This window comes from Culex pipiens, chromosome 1 (assembly GCF_016801865.2).
Source record: "Culex pipiens pallens isolate TS chromosome 1, TS_CPP_V2, whole genome shotgun sequence".
Taxonomy (NCBI): Eukaryota; Metazoa; Arthropoda; class Insecta; order Diptera; family Culicidae; genus Culex; species Culex pipiens.
This window is the reverse complement of record NC_068937.1, coordinates 37,608,863-37,631,203: the sequence shown is the minus strand read 5'-3', so window position 1 is coordinate 37,631,203 and position 22,341 is coordinate 37,608,863. Positions and strand designations below refer to the sequence as shown.

General features: G+C 35.5%; 1 protein-coding gene across 1 annotated transcript in view; it reads left to right on the top strand.

The window, feature by feature from the left end:
• The window catches only part of LOC120414147 (J domain-containing protein), a 109,162-nt gene extending 88,835 nt beyond the window's left edge, over positions 1-20,327 (top strand). Inside the window, exon 3 of the mRNA XM_039575185.2 lies at positions 18,645-20,327. Coding sequence (XP_039431119.1) covers positions 18,645-18,995 — 351 coding nt within the window. The 3' untranslated portion in view covers positions 18,996-20,327. The remainder of the gene's footprint in view (positions 1-18,644) is intronic.
• Positions 20,328-22,341: the final 2,014 nt, after the last annotated feature.

Genomic DNA, 22,341 nt, shown 5'->3' with positions numbered 1-22,341 from the left:
AATGGGCAAACAAACTGTTTGTTTGTGTCTTGTCTAGTTTGTTTGTTTGTTTGTCATAGTCTAATACGTCCTTGAGAATATTTTAATTAAAAAAAAAACTATTCCTTTTCTTTTATCCGCTTTTTTACCGAGAAACACATTTTTTTGAAATTTGCACTTTTTTTATTGTGAAACTGTCATTTTTGCTTTTGCTAAAAATTTAACTGGCTTTATTACGCAGACGGCGCAAGCTATCAACATTTCTGTAAAGTACTTTTTGGTTGCAAATTTTATTTATCGTCTTGTTTATCGTTGAAAACTGATGCCAAACAATATTTTGGAGCAAGCGTTATAGTTGTTTTCATAAAACATTATTTAAAAAAATCATAGTCGACTGCAACATCCAGTGTTCATCTTCTCTCTGGCTCTTATGTTGCAGGTTTTGTCACTTAAGGGGTTACATAGTAGAAAATCAATAAATTTCATAGTACAGAAAATTTATTAAATCCCCCAAAAAGATGATTTTCAGTCACTCTTGAAAATTTCATGAAGATATTTCATGATTAAACAGTGTTACAGACGATGTAAGCCCAAATTTTGCTATGCACAAAGTGAACTGTCAAACTTTCTGAGCGTTTTTCTCGAAACACCCAGTTGATTTACGGGTGCCACGATATCTTTAGATGGGATGAACCAAATTGGCTGAAAATTTAGGTGGGTACTCACAAAACATATCCCGTGTGCATAACGAGGCCCGATTTTTAAATTTTGCTATTTAAAAAAAAAAACAAAAATAAAAAACTGTGGATTTCTTCTATGAAAAACTACAATCAAATTATCTTTTTTTTAAATAAACTTTTTGAAAATCGGCCTTCGTCATGCACACGGGATCGGTTCAACAAGTCTTCACCAAAATTTTGAGCCGGTTTGGTCAAAGCAGTGTTGAGTCTTGGAACCCGTTTTTTGAAACTGCTAACTTCAAAAAGCTATGTCTCGGCAATGATACATCCAAATGTCTTCATATTTGTTTTGTTAATTGATGAAAATGTATATTTTAATGCCCTGAAAACAGATTAAAAAAAAACTGAAGTTTGTTCTCGTACCAACCTCTTACTTTTTCGCCGATATACATGTAAAACATAACAAAAAAATTACGGATTTAGGGAATTAGTTTTTTTCAGTGAATAAACGTTAATTTAAAAATCATTATTTTTCCGTTCACCCATTTTATCTAAATATTCCTTATCATTCCTTAGTAAGGGGTAGGCGTGGCTGGAATGGTTACGCTGTTCGCTTTGTAAGCGGAAGGTCCTGGGTTCGATTCCCATCTGCTCCTATCGAGAAATTATGGAAAGAAGGAATTTTGAACACTTGAATATGAACGAAAAATTCATTAGCTCGCGGCGGGGTTCGATCCCCCGTCCTTTGGGTCAGCAGACAAAAATGCTAACCACCAGACCATCGAGGCTTAGTTGACTAGAAGGATTAAGAATGCTATAAGAATCCAAGAAACTTGATTGGAATCTGTGTACCTAAGAACAGGAAATGCAATATTGAATGCAAGTTGAATTCAAGGACACTTACTGGTTGCATAATTGTTAGGCGAATATTGAACTTTCAACACGACCAGAATTCACCACAAAAAGCTTGGTGAACCGAATTGGAAAGCTTCCGAAATGAATCCAAGAACATACGAAGAATTAAGGACTATAAATAGATTTGACCGGCCGCATCACTTACCACGGTGAATCCTGGCTTCACACCCATCTTACTAACACCCTCAAACCTCACGTGATACTTTGTCGAAGACGCAGCCGATTTAGCGGTCTTCATCACTCAAGTATCGGACTAAAATTCCTATCCACTTCCCCGTGTCTTACCACTGGTCGTGGCCGGCGCTGTGATTGGCTAGCATGATAGGGACATTTGAAAGTTGCGAAGTGGTGATGATTGGTTCCTACTCTTCATCTGTGGTCCACGGAGCAATTCTTGGAGGTCCTGGTCAATAACAGAGTTGCAACTACGGGTAGACACCTATGCTATGCTATGCTACAGTATGTAAAAAAAGTATTTACACCCCTTGGGCACTATGCACATTTTGTGATGAAACATGTAAAAAAATTTAAGTTTGACAGGAACCTAGTACTGCGTTTTGTTCAGAAACTCATGCCAAACATTTTGCTACAAAAAGCTCATGAAAAGATGATTTCTATAAAAAGTTATATAACAAATACTATTACGAAAATAAAAAAGGTGCAAAAAAAGTTTGTACACCTTTCGAAAAATTAACATAAATAATGTTATTTGTTGACAAATCACCATAAATCCAGTCTCCCATTTCCAAATAGGCATCCTTGACTGATTAAAAAAATAATTTGGATTGAATATAAAGTTTACTAACTACTTAGTATAAAAGTTTATATAACTCTAGAAATTCTATATAAAACTTATCTAAACTTAATTTTGCAAACTTTTAATTCAACTAAATGTCAATATATTACCATAGAATTGCTAAATAAACATTTTGGAGTGGGTATAACACCGTTTTGGGGGTATTTGTATCGATAGAATAGATTTTTCGTTGGAATTTCGTACCAACCCGGAATTACGTCGTAGGAAAATCCGCCGGCATCCGAACCGGTCCACGATTCACAAGTCAACCTATGTGGAATCGGAAAGGACATAAAATTTCCGATCTTTTGATACCCATACATCTAGGTTTTCTTTAAAACCTACGTTTTTAAATACCTGGGCAAAAAGTAAGTTTGATCCACGAGAACAAAAATTACGAAATTCCATACATTTTTGGCAGGTTGCTCAAACGAAACCATAACAACGTTTTTGCTTAGGTATTTAAAAACGTGGGTTTTATAGAAAACCTGGATGTATGGGTATCAAAAGATCGGAAATTTTATGCCCTTTCTGATGCCACATAGGTTGACTTGTGAATTGAGGACCGGTTCAGATGCCGGCGGATTTTCCGACGACGTAATTCCGGGTTGGTACGAAATTCCAACGAAAAATCTATTCTATCGATACAAATACCCCCAAAACGGTGTTATACCCACTCCAAAATGTTTATTTAGCAATTCTATGGTAATATATTGACATTTAGTTGAATTAAAAGTTTGCAAAATTAAGTTTAGATAAGTTTTATAGAGAATTTCCAGAGTTATATAAACTTTTATACTAAGTAGTTAGTAAACTTTATATTCAATCCAAATTATTTTTTTAATCAGTCAAGGATGCCTATTTGGAAATGGGAGACTGGATTTATGGTGATTTGTCAACAAATAACATTATTTATGTTAATTTTTCGAAAGGTGTACAAACTTTTTTTGCACCTTTTTTATTTTCGTAATAGTATTTGTTATATAACTTTTTATAGAAATCATCTTTTCATGAGCTTTTTGTAGCAAAATGTTTGGCATGAGTTTCTGAACAAAACGTAGTACTAGGTTCCTGTCAAACTTTAAATTTTTTACATGTTTCATCACAAAATGTGCATAGTGCCCAAGGGGTGTAAATACTTTTTTTACATACTGTATACTGCCCCTGATCGCATAAATGTCCCATATGCATTTTCATCACTTTCGAGTTATTGATGCAGTTTTGTTCAAAATCGTGTGCTCTTTCAAAAGAGCCTATAACATCCAGTACTTTGTTCTAGAAATCAGGAGGAAATCCAGTTTTTTCACGAAAACTTAACACGTAGCCTTATGTATGGGACAAACTTCAAATGCGTTTTTCTCAGCTTGCTGTTTTTGCATATGGGACATTTATGCGAACATGGGCAGTATATTCCTTATCATTCCTTAATGTCTGCAATTTTCCAAAGACTACATTAAGTCGGCCTATCTCGCAAAGAATTTCATGTATTATTATCATTAAAAATGTTTCCTTTTTAAACACAGGCCAAACACCAATATCCGAAGTTTCGGTGATCCCAATTTCGGTTATTCAGAGGTTTGTTAGGATCTTCTGCAGATGATGGAACCAAGTGCAATGATTTGTTTTATTTTTTTCATTTTTAAAATCAAATTCGAGTTCTGCAACCCCATTTTAGTCATATTTGAGTAGTTTATTGCCTGAATTTGCACAACATTCCATAAACACCATCTCATGAAATGTTCGACGTTTTTGCCTTTTTTCGAGTGCTAAAACACTAAATTTTCATTTAAAAAAATTTGATGGGTACCGAATTGATGATTGTTATAAATTTTCATGATGTTTTTGAGTTTTGTAGAATTTTGCACAGTTTGCTTTTACTAAGGAATCTCCATAAAAATTAAAAGCAGACTGTAAAAAATGGTACCAAAATATTGTAAATCAAGGAATAACACAGAAAAACACGCTTTGTTTGCTGAAAAAAACTAAAGATTCTGTACCATTGGCTGTCCGTTTTCTGCCCAGCTGTAACTTCACGTTAAAAAATTTAAGCAAAACCGTTCCATTGTCCCTAGCAAATTTTACTGCACACAAACCTCGTTACGTATAGGCAAGCGCCCATCTCGTCCATCCCGTTCACTTCATCAAAGTTGCACCAATTTGCAAGAGTGTCACTTCAGAGCGAGACCGTTTCACCTCTCCCAGAACCCAAAGCTCCCCCGCCGAGGCAAAAGCTACAAACTTTTTAATGGTCCTACAAGTCAGGAGAGGGCGAGTATCCTTCATCCTCTCGTGTAGGTTGTGGACTCGTAGCTTCCTAAGTTGAACCGTTGACGACAAGCTGTCTCCCAGGCAGAGACCATGTTTCATTACAGAATAATGAAAAATTCACCCCGTTGGAGTCATGGAACGACAGTCAGTTTACCGTAAGTGTGGTTTCAATTTGTAAACTGTCAGAAAAAGAGTGCCACATTTTCTCGGAATTGAGCCTAAAGCACCGACTTCCGGGGCAAACCCCAAACCTTCAAAAGAACCACCTGGTGTGCACACCTGGTCCGACCGGAACTTCCTGCTGTTGTTTGTGCAAACAGCTTACGTAATGTGCTTGATCCTAACCCCAGCTCTGGGCCAACTTTGCCTCTGTTATTCCATTGTGCAGAACACACCCCACGGAGACATGGTTTTCCCTTCCCTCCCTCATATTCTAAAAACCCATCAGGATCAGATCCCCGGAAAGGCCACGGACAAAAGACACAACAGAGATACGACAACGACGAAGGCGGTGAAGATGGGAGGACACTGATGCCGGGGTTTGGCCCCCGAAGGAAGGACACAGCTGTATCACCGGTGAAGTTCTAAGAAAAGAAGAGTGACTTACGAGCACGTGTAGGTCATGGGTGCTGTAGGGGAGAGAAGCTTGTATTAGGAAAGGTAATAAAATGAGTCACATGAAAAGCTCAGCAGTTTAAGCAATTTTAGGGCCTTCCCTCAATTGTCTCACCCTTTTAAAAAAAATCGCAAAAAATATGTACTTTCGATCATTTGCATGCAAAAAAAATAAAACGAACACAAAATGGTTAACAAAACAATGTTTTCTTTTCAAAATTTATGTTTTTTCCGGGGCCATTAATTGAACCTAAAGTACCATGCGTCTCCAGCAAAACACACTGGGTAATAATTTCAATGGAGAAGCATGGTACCGTCATCAGGGATGACATTGGATCTGGGGATGAGATTGGGTCACACAAAAAGCCAGAAATTTGAATGACCCAATATTACCTCCAGACCCAATGTCATCCCTGATGACAGTACTTTAAGTTTAATTAATAAATCGAAATCCGATAACATTTTTTCAAAAAATATCTCAGAATCCTATAAATGAATATTCATCATTTTTATTATATGTTACGTAAAACAACACAAAAAAGTCATAAAAAAAATATCTTCAGTTGTAAGCCCTTTGGTCCCATGTTGAAGGTCAGCGAAAATAAAGTTTTCATTCAATATGTAGGTGTATTCTTCTGCTACAAAAAATGAAACTTATGATCATGCATTTTCAATTTTTTTTTTTTTCATAGAAATGTTGAAACCTGGGTGCTGAAAAGACAGAATGCGTAACGTGATTTCCGAATGATCCTCACAGTTGTAAACATAAACAAAGCATGAAATGATATTCTAGCTCAAGCTGACTTAAATTTTATTGCTGAAGTGATATGTTTTGAAACATTTTAAACCTATTGAAATTATACTTTTTGCTGTAAAATCAAGTGGTTCACAATTTTTCAAGCGTACCCGAAAAATTGGGTGGCCAAAAAAAGTGTATTTTGGCTTCCGCGGGACGACTTCCACCTTCTTAGGATTTGTTAACTTCAGTTTGGGTCGTCAAAACTAGGATGCCACCGAATTTTCAGAAATCGATTTATATTGATCGATTACAATACTTGTTACTTTTGGCGAACAGTAAATTGGTTCCACTTTGACAGTTCAAAATTGAGGCCGCTTTGCGATTTTTATCTTTAAAATGCATTGGAAGGAAAAACTTTTCAAATTTAGGAAAATTTTAGATTTGGAAGTTTGACTTGTTTTATGTGACTGCCAATAATTTTGAAAATGGGGCTAAATTTTACTGCATGTGTTTTCAAGAACATTTCCTACATATTGTGTTAAAATAAGTTTGCAGTTATTTTTGTAATGTCCCCGACTATGAATCTACGCATTCTTCTTTAATGAAAAACAAACAATGGTACCGTCATCTGGGGTGAATCGGGACGCAGGAGCAATTAGTTTTTTTTACCGAATTCGGTATTTTTCCGATTTTTGAACTGCTTAACAGTTCGGTAAACTGAAAACTACCGAATTTAGTGAAGTATTATCGAAAATCGGCAATAAAGTTCATTATTGTTCATCTTACTACCGAATTCCGATAAATTTTTGTTCATTTTGACAGACGGTTTACCGATCTAAACTTTACCGATTTTTCAACTACCGTATTAAGTAAAAAAAATCGAAGTGTGTACTGTGTAATATTTGGATATTTTTTTTCGAATAGCAAAGACACATATTAATAAAAAAAAGAGCATCGATTTTTAAATTTGAAGCTTTTAAGAACTCTAAAACCTGCTGTCCCTATTCAAACTGTTGTCCTGATTCGCCCCAAATGACGGTATCGTTTTATAGCAGAATATGTGAAAATGAAGCAAAAAAAATTTTAAAAAAAATGCTGTTAAGAATATGACCAAAAAATTCGGCAAAAGGAAAAATGATAGCAGGTGGTAAAAAAAGTCAAATACTAAAAGAAACAAACATACCCACTTCGAATTTTACCGAATTTTCAACTGCTGAACAGTTCGGTAAATTGAAAATTACCGAATTCGGTAAAAACTTACCGGAAATCGGAAATGAAGTTCATTATTGTTCATCGTACAACTGAAATTCGGTAAAATTTTGTTCATTTTGACAGATGGTTTACCGATCTAAACTTTACCGATTTTTTAACTATTTTTTTAATTCGGTAAATAAATCTAAGTGTGTTAATTAAACAAGATAAATGCAAATAAAAATACTAAAAAAGAAAAAAAAGTATCTTAAAATGAACACGGAAAAAAAAAATTGCTCGAAAATTGGCCCAATAAAAATTAAGTTGGAAATGCTCATAATTTGGGAACGTAGGGGAAATATGCCCATTTTAATCACTCTAAGCCGTTCGACCAATTCTAATCACTTTTGCCGTTTTCCGCTACTAAATCAACATTTTCAGATGTTTCAACAATGGAGAGTTGCTTGCTCACTTTTATTTGAGTTATTTATTAGTTTGGAACAGTCAAAAACACTTTATAAAAGCTGTAACTCATGATCAAAGTGCTGATAGGCCGATAATAGAAATAGGCTGAAAAAGGGTATGGTTCCCCTATATTTGAAATAAAAATAGGCAATTAAGTAGATTTTTTTGAATTTCATCATGTTTGTTGAAAAAACAAAGCATTTAAAAAAAATCGTAATACTTCTTGTATCTATTGTCTAACTTAGATAAAAAAATCAATTTTTTCGAACGAAATTGTTTGTTTAGGGCAAAATAAGCAGAAAAAACGCGTTGCCATACCCAAGTAGCATTTGGCAACATGATAAATTTGACTAAGTCCAGTCCAGTCCAGAAACATATATAAGACATTTTAGCAACAATGCGTCGCAATGTTGCAAACGCTTTGAATTGAAAACAACTTTTCAACAATCCATTTCGTTTTGTAATCGAAACATATTGAAAACTTATTGGTCACATTGTTGCAACATGTGACTTAGCCTGATTTTTGTGCTAAGTTTTATATTGAAATCAAAAATCTTATATACAGTTTGGCCCAACCATATCTCCTTTCATCAATTCATCCGTGGCTCAGTGGTAGAGGCATGGTGTGAGGATCTGAAGGTACCAGTCTAGAATCCCGACAGGGGGACACATTTGTTTTTTTTTATGTTTAAAACGATATTTTTTGTTTCGGGCAAAATAAATGACAACATAATGGCAACACAACAAACTACTTTACCGACATATTTTGACAAACAAGTTGTTTCTGCAACTTCGTCGAAACAAAGTTGAAAACAAGCGGCTAAATGTTGCCAACACGAAATTTTCATGCGCTTTTTAGGGCACCGCGAGTGTTCTAACTATGTTGCGATAGCACATTTTGGGTGTTACGAAATAGTTGCATTTAAGGATGCGCAACAAAAAATGTTACTTGGGTTGGTAAACAAATTTCTCTTTAGGCCCAAAAACTATTTCACTTTTTGACATGTAAAAGCAGAATACTTCGGGCGTTACTAAATTGAACTGTCTACACTACAAGCATAATGTGTAAAGCATGGAATAAGCTACAAACCAAGAATTACTTGCAATTTGTCCTCAAATGTTGGATTTCATGGCGATTAAAATTTAGAATTTTAAATGTTATCTTACTAATAATGTTTTTCCATAAAATTATTATAAATTCAGTAAAATTATCACAAATTTTCATTAATTTATAATATCGAACATTTGTATTAAAGTTGCTTCCCAACCCTTTAACATTCTTCTGTTCATGTCGTTCGACAAACTATGTGTGTAAACGACGGAAAGAAAGAATTGAAGACGTCAGCCGGTGAATTTATTCAAAGGCCTGTGACATACACACAACTTTGAAATAGGGGGGAGGGGGGAGCAGAAGGAAATCTCGAAAGAGGAAAATCGTGTCTCTGCTGCTCCCAGCATCCAGGAATAACTGAGGCTGAGGAGAATTGTTTGCGAAGGGAAATTCTGTTCACAACACAAATACAGACAGAGTTGTTGGCATACTAACAAACACACACACACACACACACGTGAATGTGCAAATATAAAAGAGTGTGAGCTAAAAAAAAACGAGGAAGAATGAATGTTTGCTGTTTATGGTGAAATTGACATCATCAAAAAGGGCTGAGATTTCCTGGATGTCGGGGCAGGAAGGACCACGAGAGAGTTGTTTCCTCAAGACTTTGTAAAATTGTCTCAGCGGGATCGAAGGGGAAGTTGCTTGCTCTGCACTTTGTTGTAGCTACAGCAGGAAAACTTTTGAGTGAGCAATAATTCTGAATCGGTTTGTTTTCGTTTGATTTATGTTTTAATACATTGTATTGATAATTTTTTAATAAAGATCTTTAAATTCAAATTTCAAACAGCTTTCCTCGAGCTTTCGTGCCAAGTTAAGACACGGAAGGAAAATCTAATTTTCCACCTTGAAAGCGAATTTTTCCGCCTTCATGTAATCCGCAGGATTTTCCGCCCCAACTCTGGCTATTATCATTATTATATTTTTCACCTGTTCTCGCTTGTTGAACCAGCTTTGAGCCTTGCGAAACTAAGCAGGAAAAAGCTGCTTTTCAAGCTTTTACCTACCTCGCGCAAACAGCGATCAGCAGCGTACACAACGACTGAAAATCCTGAAACTTTTTATTAGCTTGAAAGCAGAACGCAAACTGGCCACCCATTCTTGATCGAATCAATTATGCGCTGGCTGCTGCTTGATTGGGTAGAACGTGATTTCATTATCGCCAGTTCTAGGTTATGATTTGTTATCAAACGTGGATTTTCTATGCAATTGTTGAGTTAGCTTGAAAAAATGTTGAAACTGTGCTGATGTTGATAATTAATTCACTCTGAGAAAGAGGTCAAATGTTAGTTTCCAAATTTTCCCCTGAAATCATTCAACAGGTCGCACTGTAAAAAGCATCAACTAATTTAAACCACAATCTCCCTCGTGAAACGTCCCCGAAATTGTGCGCCCTCCTAGATCACATTTCCACCGGATACCGCGAAAAGTACCAGGTCCCTGGAGAACCATTATTGGACGGCGCCACCCGGTAATGGAACTGACACTACCAAGCCCTGTGTCCTCAGAAAGCACTACAATGTTGCCATACCAGGGTAATTGGTGCTGTTTTGGACCTTTGTCGTGTTTTTTTTCATGATATTTTTGCAATAGAGCTTTATGACGTTTCGCGTACGCACACTAGCGCACCATTTGGTTTTGCTGGCTGACAAAATTTAACCTCAATTTATCTTCGTGTACGTACACGCAATACATACGCACGTAGAATGCTCTATTCCGTTGTGGAAGTAATTAATTTTTCTGTCATTCTCAAATGACGTAACGGCATTATTTAATCGTTAAAAATATCATAATAGTAGTTTATGCAACAAGTTGCAAAAAGAGGATTTTTTCAGCACGAGTCGTACATTTATCCAACGAGGTTCACCGAGTTGGATAAATACGACGAGTGCTGAAAAAATCAAGTTTTGCAACGAGTTCCATACAACATTTTTTGCAATTTCGAAAAACACCCATTGAGTGAAATTTTAAGTCGAATTTATATGTATTTTGTCAATAAATCGTTTAAATCAAAAAAATGTTGAAAAGTGTTACTTTTCGAAACAAGTGCTGAAAAGTTCAACTTTTCAGCACCCATTTCAGTGCTGAAAAGTAGAACTTTTCAGCATTTATTTTGAAAAGTGTTGCTATTCGATTCTGTTATTTTTGGTACAGAAAAGTAGGCTATTTCGTCGTTCAAGAATGACAGGAAAAGTAAGTAGTTTCACGACGGAATTGCAAAAAGTACTTTTTAACATACACTTGAGTGCTGAAAAGTCCAAATTTTCCGCACTTGTAGCAGAAAGTAATACTTTTTGATACTGTTTTGAAGGTTGGCACTTATCTCGTTACACTGAAAAAAAAAACGAAAAACAAAACGGTTTGCCAACTTTTGTCCTGATTACCTTACATCTCTGACTCTTTTGCGAAGGAAACCAGCATAAGATAAAGAAAATTGACGACGCGCCGTGATGGAAAAGACATCCGCCGTGACCATAAACAACTTGTTGTCTTTGTTCCAAGTTCCCTGGAGAGGAACTGAAAAATAAAAGTAAGAAATCGTGTAAAAAAAACCTTTGGTGGACTTTTTTCTGCTGTGCACACTTAAGTTATTTTGGATTGACTCAAATAAGAAATTTTAAAATTTAATATTTTCAATATATTATTTGCCCCCTTTCATCACAATTGAGCTTTAATTAGATTGGCATAAAACCAGAAAGAGGAAATATTTTTTTTGGTTACCTGATTGTCCTCCCGGGACCTGATCAGTACTAGGGACCTATATAGGGAAATGAAATGTTCCGCGAGAAATTTCAAACACCCAAAGTCATTCAAATTTAAGGTTGAAAAAACTGTAGTATTTTTTGGTGCGGGCACGTTTTATGCACCGAACCGAAAAACGAAACGAAACTATTGGCACTACGCCCCCCGGGGCATGGCCTTCCTCTAACGTGGGATTTCTGCTCCAGCGCCTCTGACGAGACAGGAGAAACCGAACCGACATTATTTTAAATTGATTCTGACCTTGTTCTTGCATGGTCTTGTTGCTCGATTGGAACCCCGATTTGACAGTTCGATTGGAACCCTGAGAGTAACATTTCGCCTCTCGATATAGGCTCTCTAATCAGTACCATTTACAACATAATTTTAAGGATTTTCAAAGACTTCAGAAAGTGAGTGAATGGATTGATTAGTGAGTGAGTGGGAGTGGGTAAATAGGTGAGTGAATGAATGAGCCAGTGAGTGAGTGAGTGAGTAAGTGAATGAGAGAGTGATGTTGTTGTGTTGTTGTTGATTTTATTGTGAGAACTTTAACCACAAGTAAAATAGTAAATGAATGAGAGAGTGAGTTTTTTTACTAAATGAGTGAGTGAGTTTGTTACTGAATGAGTGAGTAAAAAATTGAGTGAGAGATTGAGTGTGTGAGAAAGTTGGTGAATGAGTGCAACGTAAGTACCGTAAACTGGGGTGACTTTGATAGCCCGGGGTGACATTGATAGAAATTTGATTTGGCCACTAATTTTGATACATCCAATGTAACAGTCACATTTTTGCATATATGTTCGATAATAAGCTATCCCTTAATGCTTACATACTCAAAATTCTCAAACATGTTTAGATATTGATTTGACAGGCATTTGAAAAACCTATCAAAGTCACCCCGAGCTATCAAAGTCACCCCAGTTTACGGTACTTTAAGTCAGTCTGTCACTAAGTGATCAAATGAGTGTGTGATTCAGTGAGTGAGTATGTGGATAAGTTAATGAATCTGTTAAAGAGTAAAAAAGTGAGTGAATGAGTATTTGAACGAGTGAGTGAGCAAACTTTTCGTGTGAATGAGACAACTTTAATTCAATTTTTTGATCTATTTTTTTGCATTTCTTCTTTGGGTCATTCTCCGCCAACTCACGCAGCAGTTGCCCCGACCCCTCTTCGATTAGCGTGAAACTTTGTCCTAAGGGGTAACTTTTGTCCCTGATCACGAATCCGAAGTCCGTTTTTTGATATCTCGTGACGGAGGGGTGGTACGACCCCCTTCAGTTTTGAACATGCGAAAAATGAGATGTATTTCAACAATTTGCAGCCTGAAAAGATGATGAGATAGAAATTTGGTGTCAAAGGGACTTTTATGTAAAATTAGACGCCCAATTTATTGGTGTACTCAGAATTCCGAAAAAACGTATTTTTCATCGAAAAAACACCAAAAAAGTTTTAAAAATTCTCCCATTTCCCGTTACTTGACTGTAATTTTTTTTTGGAATATGTCATTTTAAGGGAAATTTAATGTACTTTTCGAATCGACATTAGCCCAAAAGGGTCATTTTGTTCATTTATAACAAATTTTTTCATTTTAAAATTTCGTGTTTTTTCTAACTTTGCATGGTTATTTTTTAGAGTGTAACAAAGTTGTAGAGCAGACAATTGAGCAATTCTCTGAGATTTCGGTAATTCGGTATGCCCAAAGAAGCCATTTTGCATCATTAGTTTGTCCATATAATTTTCCATACAAATTTGGCAGCTGTCCTTACAAAAATGATATGTGAGCAATTCCATGGAATCGGTTGTACCCGACCCTCTCCGATTTCAATGAAACTTTGTAGACATGTTATCCTACGCTTATATAAGCCATTTTTGTGTTTATGGAGCCAGTTTCACTCGATAATGACATTTGAGAAGGGCGTAAGTGTTTTAAATATTTTTGTATTTCGTAATTTAAATATTGCTGGATCTCGAAGCCGTTACATCGTATCAAAAAGTGGTCCAAGACAAACTTGTAGGAAATTTGACGGGCTTTCCGAAAAAAATACACTGAAAGAAAAAAACACTCCACTTTTATGAGATTTTTTGATTTTTAAATTTAAAAGTCAAATTTGAAGGTGAGCCCACGATTTTTTTTCGTTCAAAATTTTTGTAAAAATAGCCTAAGATGTTACAAAAAGGCTCACGAAAAATGAAGGATGGAGCAACCCACCTAAAAAATAAACAAAAATCATTTACTGAAACTGTTTTTTTGAAAAGTGATCTAAACGTCAAAATTTTCAAAAACCGAACACGAGGGTCGATTCTACAGACAATTTTACATTAAAGTCTCCATATTGACCATTGTCCTATGTCCAATCCTTGTGAAGTTACAGCGATTTCTATATGACAGACTTGATTTTTCAGTCTTAAAAATATTTTTACCGGAAAGCTCGTCCGATTTCCCATAAGTTTGTTTTTGACCACATTTTAATTGGATGTATGGGCTTACAGTTATAAGCTAATTTACTATACAGGTTACTATACTACACTGAAAAAGTATTATGTTTTCAGTTATGAGCAATGTAATGTATGTAAACTATGTCCGGGTCCATTATCCAACCCATCGTTGGTTAGGTTATCAAAATACCTTTCCAACGAAACCAAAACATTGAAAATCTGGCAACCCTGTCTCGAGATATGGCCACTTAAGTGATATTGATGTACTTTTTTGAAGCCGGATCTAAAAAATAGATGATATTTGTGTACATCCATTGTTGGTAATGAGTGAGGAAGACTCCAACCACATAGGTGGATTAAGTTAGTTTTGCTTATAAACATCACGAGTTATTGCGATTTTACGAAAAAAAAGCTTTGAATAAGTTACTTTTTGCGTTTCTCTTTGTTTCGTCGTCCGTGTCTGTCGCGGGTAACCATAAACGGCCATGATCGACGACAACCAACTTTTTCAAAAAAAAATTTCGTAAAATCGCGATAACTCGTGATGTTTATAAGCAAACCCCTTATGTTTGTATATTAAATTTTATGTTATTGTCTGCTCTACAACTTTTTAAAACATTATTACACTCTTAAAAATAACCCTGCAAAGTTAGAAAAAAATACGAAATTTTAAAATAGAAAATTTTGTTCTAAATGATAAATGACCCTTCTGGGTCAATGTAGATTCGAAAAGTACATAAAATTTCCCAGAAAATTATTAAGTATTTTTTTCGATGAAAAATACGTTTTTTTGGAATTCTGAGTACGCTATTAAATCGGGTGTCTAATTTTTCATAAAAGTCCCTTTAACACCAAATTTCTATCTCAACACTGTTTCAGGCTGCAAATTATTGAAAAACACCTCTTTTTTCGCATGTTCAAAAATGGAAGGGGTCGTACCGCCCCTACGTCACGAGATATCAAAAAATGGACCTCGGATTCGTGATTAGGGACAAAAGTGATCTCTTAGGACAAAGTTTCACGCAAATCGAAGAGGGGTCGGGGCAACTTTTACCGATTTCTTGTGAGTTGGTAGAGAATTACCCTACTTCATTTTAGAGACCCTTTTTCAAAAATTAAATATTAACAAAAAATATAAAAATATTTGCAGCAGTTTTATTTTATAAGTATTTTAAAAATTATTTTAACACGTTTTTTACCTATAGGTAAAACGCTCTTTCAAAGTTTGATGCTCATCCTACGAGTTCTACCATTTTTCTTTGCACACAATTAAAACCCTAATCAAGAAATTAAACGTAGACAAAGCCCAAAACTTTTCTCCAACTTCAATTAGCTGGAAGTTCGCGGATGAAAGGAACAAGTTTCCTAATCAATTGAGTTAATGCTTGCTAATTCAATTTGGAATCGATAAAACTTTTATCTGCTTTTTGTTAGAAGGAAAATCAACTGAAATGTGTTGAACTTTAAAATAATTTCATTTAAGCATATCACTTACAACGTCGCCCACCACTTGGAACCAATTTAATAAGTTAGCTCAAAGTCACTTAATCCTGATAACTTGTGCCTTAATTACGCGCTCAAAAGGTCACGCCGTCATATAGTCGTCTTCATTGTCATCGTCAGCAATAGTCCTCCAACAGTCGCACCAGTTTCTTCTTCCGGATCTCGCCAAATCAACTCGGTAAATAAACGTGCCAGTGAAAATGAAATTGACATTGTCGTCTGGTCTAGGGAGGAGGCAAAGCGGCTCTTCCTTATCTCATTACCGGAAGATGACACACATACAGGCACACACACATACACAGTACGAGTGTCGTCTTCACATCGGAACATCAACAGTCACAGGAAATCGCGACGAATGTTTGAAAAAGGGCGAATCAACTGTAGTTTTATGAAATTTTGAGTTCTTCTAAAAACAACTGATTTTAGACTATTTTTACATTGAAATTAACGGGAAAGCACGTACACACCCACTTATTCACTCACAGCCACACACACACACATTGGAAGATGACACTGATTTGATGACGGAAAGTGTAATTCAATTCCTGGCGAAACGGCACGCTCGGTAAATCCTTTTTTTCTTGCCAGTTTCGTGTCTTGACATTTTTTTCTTCTTTCCTTCAAACGGCTGCCAAGCTGACAATAAGTTGCGCCGAACGTGGGAGAGCTTTTATGTCCGATTAAGGCGGTGGGATTGGGAGTGGGATTCTGGCTATTTTTTCTATAGGATGAACCTGAACCTTTTCGGATAATTGGAACCGATTTGGGATGATTTAAAAGGTGGACAAGCAAAGAAAAAATTCATGACTGAAAAAGAATTGGTAGTAAATACACAAAAAAAATAAGCTCATTCTTTAGTCCTTATGTCCTTATGTCCTAATGTCCTAATGTCCTAATGTCCTAATGTCCTAATGTCCTAATGTCCTTTTGTCCTTATGTCCTTATGTCCTTATGTCCTTATGTCCTTATGTCCTTATGTCCTTATGTCCTTATGTCCTTATGTCCTTATGTCCTTATGTCCTTATGTCCTTATGTCCTTATGTCCTTATGTCCTTATGTCCTTATGTCCTTATGTCCTTATGTCCTTATGTCCTTATGTCCTTATGTCCTTATGTCCTTATGTCCTTATGTCCTTATGTCCTTATGTACTTAGTCCTATTTATTCCTTAATAAAAAGTAATTTTTATTATTTACAGTAATGCCTCGGTTTTGCACGCCTCGGTTTTGCACTGCCCCGGTTTTGCACCGTTCGGCTGCCTCGGTTGAGCACGGCCCAGTGCTTAACTGAAGCACAGAGCTTATGGGTTTTTGGCTATATGGGAGACATTGGCTTTCATCGTATTAAAAATCATGCAAACATCAAAAAATTATAATGTTTTGGAATCGGGATGATGTCAGTTATCCACTAAAATTATTATTTCATTTTTTTTTACAATAATACGTATTTTTCCTGTATTTCGAAAATGCATTTTTTTTCTCTAAAGAATCCAAAAATATATTGTTATTGCAATATGGGTATCAAAAGATCAGGTTTTTTCATACATTTCGGATGTAATAACAACATTTTTAGAAAATACTCCAAATTTTCACAAAACTACGTTTTTTCAAAGAAAAAATACTCAAAATTTCAATTTTTACAATATGGGTATCAAACGATCGGGATTTTTTCATACATTTCAAATGTAATAGCAACATTTTTAGAAAATACTCAAAATTTTCTCAAAACTACGTATTTTCGAAAAAAATACTCAAAATTTCTGTTTTTACAATGTGGGTATCAAACGATCGGGATTTTTTCACACACTTCGAATGTAATAAAAACATTTTTTGAAAATACTCAAAATTATCACAAAATTACGTATTTTCGAAAAAAAATACTCAGAATTTCCGTTTTTTCAATGTATCAAACAATCGTGATTTTTTCATACATTTCGAATGTAATAACAATATTTTTTAACCCTCTACTGCCCAAATTTTTTTTTCGAAAATATTTATTTTTCCCGTGTTTAGGAGGTCATTTTGAGCAACTTTTGTTCTACGAAAAACTTTACTTCTCTTGTTTTATGTTTTTCTTGTTTCATTTTTAGTATTTTAATTTGCATTTATCTTGTTTAGTTCATGTTTGTTTTTGGTAGTATTTGGCCTATTCTACCACCTACCATAATTACATTTTGCATATTTAATTTTTTCATGTTTTTACAGTCACTTTTTCAATTTTTTGCATGTTTTTCACATTTTCTGCTATAGAATCGCACCATCATCATTTAAATTGCAAAAAAATGCGTAGAGGCATAGTCTGGGACACTACAAAAATTACTGCATACTTCTTTTTACTGAAAATGTTGGAAATGTTAGTGAAAAACACAGCCTAAGTTGACCCCTAAAAAAATGACATTTTTAAAAACATTGGCAAAGTCACATAAAACAAGTTAAACTTCCAACCCTGAAATTTTCTAAAATTTTAAGAATTCTTCTTTCCAATGCTTTTTAAAGATCAAAAATTGGTTGAAAATGGATTTTTGGCGATTTTTCAGATCGAAGCCCGTCTAGAGGCGGGGTTAGGTTGTAGAGGGTTAAAGACGGAAATTTTGAGTATTTTTTTCGAAAATACGTAGTTTTTTGAAAATTTTGAGTATTTCCAAAAAATGTTGTTATTACATTCAGAATGTATGAAAAAATCCCGATCGTTTGATACCAACATTGTAAAAACCGAAATTTTGAGTATTTTTTTTTAGAAAATACGTAGTTTTGTGAAAATTTGGAGTATTTTCAAAAAAATTTGTTATTACATCTGAAATGTATGAAGAAATCCCGATCGTTTGATAACAACATTGTAAAAACGGTAATTTTGAGTATTTTTTCGGAAACACGTAGTTTTGTGAAAATTTTGAGTATTTTCAAAAAATATTGTTATTACATTCGAAATGTGTGAAAAAATCAGATTGAGTGTCAGAAAAAATGTAATATGATATCAGGAACATGTAAAATTTCCATCAGTTTTTAATGAATTTTAGTTTTTTACACGATAAATTAGGTGAAATTACACAACATTTTGCAACCTTCAAATTTCAACATTATTTATTGTGTTATTGGGACATCCATAAACCACGTTGATAGTTTTTTTTTTTTTTTGGAGAAAATAATTGTTAATTATATTGAAAACCCTCTAAATTCAATCCATATTCTTTTTCTATCTCACAGGAGGCCAAGGAGATCCTGTGCGACCCGGAGAAGCGCGCCAACTACGACAAGTGGCGCGGCAGCGGCATCCAGGTCAGCTACCGGAACTGGGTCGGCATGAAGGAGCACGTCCAGCAGAGCATGCACTGGGCCACCCCCAAGACCAAGGACCGCATGCTGCCGGAAGCCGGAGCTGCTGCCGGTGCCGGGTCAGCGGCGGCGGCCAGTGGTCTCAGCGCCACCGCGCCCAATCCGGCCCACAGGCGCGCCTCGGAGGGTGGGGCCGCCCTGTACTACGGCGGCCGGAAGGGCGAGTGGGGCTCGGAAAACCCGAGCGAGGTGGTCAACAAGTTCCGCAACTATGAGATCTAAGCAGGCGGTGAGGTTATGTTTTTGTTTTGATTCTTTTCGTTTGAGAGTTTTTGATTTCTTGAGGTGAAGCGCCCTCGAGGGCGACTGCCCTCGGAACCGGTTTGACACTTGGCAGGCCGAAAACATCCTTGTGCTCCTTTTTACCGCGGTTTCGGGTTCGCCGGTTCCGGAGGTGGTCAAACTAAGATGGCGACTTGATTTTAGATTTTATTTACTTTTTAGTTATATTTTAACGTGTAACAGTATTGTGCTTCGTTTTGTTGTGCTTACTTTTTACAGTGTAATTTGTTATTGTTTTATCAACTACTTTACCCGAATACTAGATACGGGTCACACTGAGTCAAAATGAAACAAGAAAATTATAAGAAAATCAAATTTATTATCAAAACAAATTTTTCCAATGTGTAGCCAATAATATATGATTGTTGTTTGATGAATCCATCGTGTCACGTTGTTTATTAAGCATTGTAAGGAAATTAATTAGCAATGTTAACATTACTTACAGAAAAAAACAAAAACAAAACATGAAATAAATCTGTGTTGATTGACAAATGAATGTGAACCCAAACTAGTTGTATTGATAGCTATATATATTTAAATGAGAAACATACACAGCAAAACAAACAAGTATTTCATGTAGTCAATTTTCGTTGTAGCAGAGTGCTAAACATCAGAGAGAAGAATAGATTCACACAAAAAAGAGTAATAATTTCCATATAAAAAGTGAGAAAAAAAAACGAACGAAAAGAAGATCGCGATATTCTTCCTTCTAAGAGCGATGACGATGATGACAAAAAAAAATCAGTGTAGTGTTTGTGAACTTTTGTATTGCGATGAAAGTCGAACATAAAAAAACAAACAAAAACACAAAAATATTATTATTATATACTGTACTAGTGTTGATGAGAAAATGTTTTCCTCACCCAAGAACTGCTGTTTTTTGATATCGTAGTCTATTTTTCCAAAAAAAAATACACACAAAACACAACCCACACTCACACAAAAACACCGCCTAGAATTTAAGGATTATCAAGTGACAACAGAAAAAAAGCAAGGAAGAAGAATGTTGATAAAAACTAAAGAGCTTGGAAAAGGACGAGTTTTCAGCGCACGAAACGGCTCTCTCGATCCTCGTGTGTTCCAATTTTCCCACCACCACCACCTACACCTTCTTTGGCCTTTCGGGAGACTGTTGCAATAAAATTGTTCGAAACGATTCTATTTATATACAACAAACAAAAAAAAACAAGGAGAAACCGCCACAGACAACCAGACTGCAACGACCCTCCTGTTTGCACTATTTTTGACTCATTTTTCTCGCTCTATTTTAAATCTAGAAAAATCTACACAGAAAAAATGAGAAGAATACCTTTTACACAGAAAAGTGCACACCACCTTGTATTTTATTGCAAAATAAATGAAGCAAAAAGAATAAAAAGGAAGCCTCCTGAAGAGAAAAACTTTCTCCCTTTTTATACATAAATCACACAATAGAACCCAAAGTAAGGCAGATTTTCACATGGAAAACAGTTGAGGAAAATTTTCCTACCCTCTGCCCTCTCTCTCTTTCCCTCGTCGATGGGATTTTATCAATCTCGGTGGGACACTTGAGTGAAAAAAAAAATGCGAAGAAAGCTCACTTATTTTTCGTTGCGAAATTTTGCGTTAGAAAGGTTCGAAATCAACTTTTCTGCAAGATAAAGCTTCCTCAAGACGTGCGAAACAACTTTGTTGAAGACCGCAACTCGATACGGCGCTGCCCGGAAGAGTTTAAGTCGTTTTGACATCTGGTGGTCGAAACGTGAAACAAAATGCATTTTTTTGATATATTTTTTTCAAAACTTGAACTAGTCTAAAAGCCTTACCATCTTTTCAGAGGTTCGCTCTGGGCGGAAATGAGGGAAATAACTATAAAGTTTTTCACCTGGGCTGCACAGATTGGCAAAGAGGTGTGGTTTCCGTTCCACAGCTTTACTTTTTTGTGCTCGTTGTTCGTCTTTTGGGAGTGAAAAAGTTATATTCTGTCAGAGGCAGACTATTGCATCGGCAAAGGCAGGAAATTGGGGATTCCAAATTAATAGCAAGTTTATTGTGGTTGAAAGAGTTCCAAAGTTCATTGGAAATTTGCCATGAGCAACTTGGAATTGTTTGATTTGAACCATGCCAATGTTGTATGCATTAACGTTTTAGAAAAAATGCTATTTAATCCATATTATTCATAAAAAAGGCTAATCACGGTGGTGTGAATAAATTTCAGAACAATTTAAACTGATTTTTTGGCATGCAGCGCAAATTCCCGCTGAATTTTCACCCAAAACATCAATAAAGATAACTGCTACCGTGTGTACTGATATCGAAATTACGCCTTTTTCGTCACTGATAACAACCAAGGTGGCAAACAACCTTCAAATGCAATCAAAAGAAATTTGCCAAAAAAAAAAACACTCGAAACGTGTCACTATCTGTCACTCAAAATGTCTGCGGTGACACTCGCGTGAGAGAGAGAGACGGAGAGAGCGAGATAACACCTCAATCCATCAAACATCCTACAGAATTCCAACTCCTCCTAAAATTAAACCCAACATTGACTTGAGAAAATAAAACAAAGGATTTGGATTTGGAACGGGCAACAAGCAAGTAGAGACAAAACAACAACTATGGATGGTTAAGAGAACGTAAATAGAACATGATGATGCAGCAAACAAAGCAAACAAACAAAATAAATGAAACTAAACAAAACTACTAACAAGTTATTGATGTGTACCTCTCTCTGCCAACCAAAAAAAACAAAAGAAATGCAAAACTCACACAAAAAAATCAAGAAATGTCTATGGGTATGGATTGAAGCTCAAAGGAAAAATACAAAAAAAGAATCACTCATTGAAAATCAAACTACAACTTCAAGAGCATCGTTTTATCAAAAACAAATAAAACACACACACATATATAGGATTAAATGTGATAACTGATATGAAAAAAGCATATATATAATTATATAAACAAGTGAAACTTTCTCACTCATGATACAAACAAAAACACTAACAATCAAACAATTCACACAAGAGAAAACCACTAATACACACATACAAACAAATATACAATCTCTTTCGACTGGACGGTATGTAACAAGACAAGAAACACACAAACAAACACATTTAGAACAAGACATCACTCAGAATAAAACAAACAAAAACACAATTGTGTTGCGTTGTTATTTTTTATTGAGAAAAGAAATCCTTTTTTTCAATTTCAATGTTCCTTCTAAAAAGCATAAATTAAAAAAAAAAAGAAACTTACTATCACAGGCAAGTAAACAAGCAAGGTTGAACAATTTTGTGAACAATAC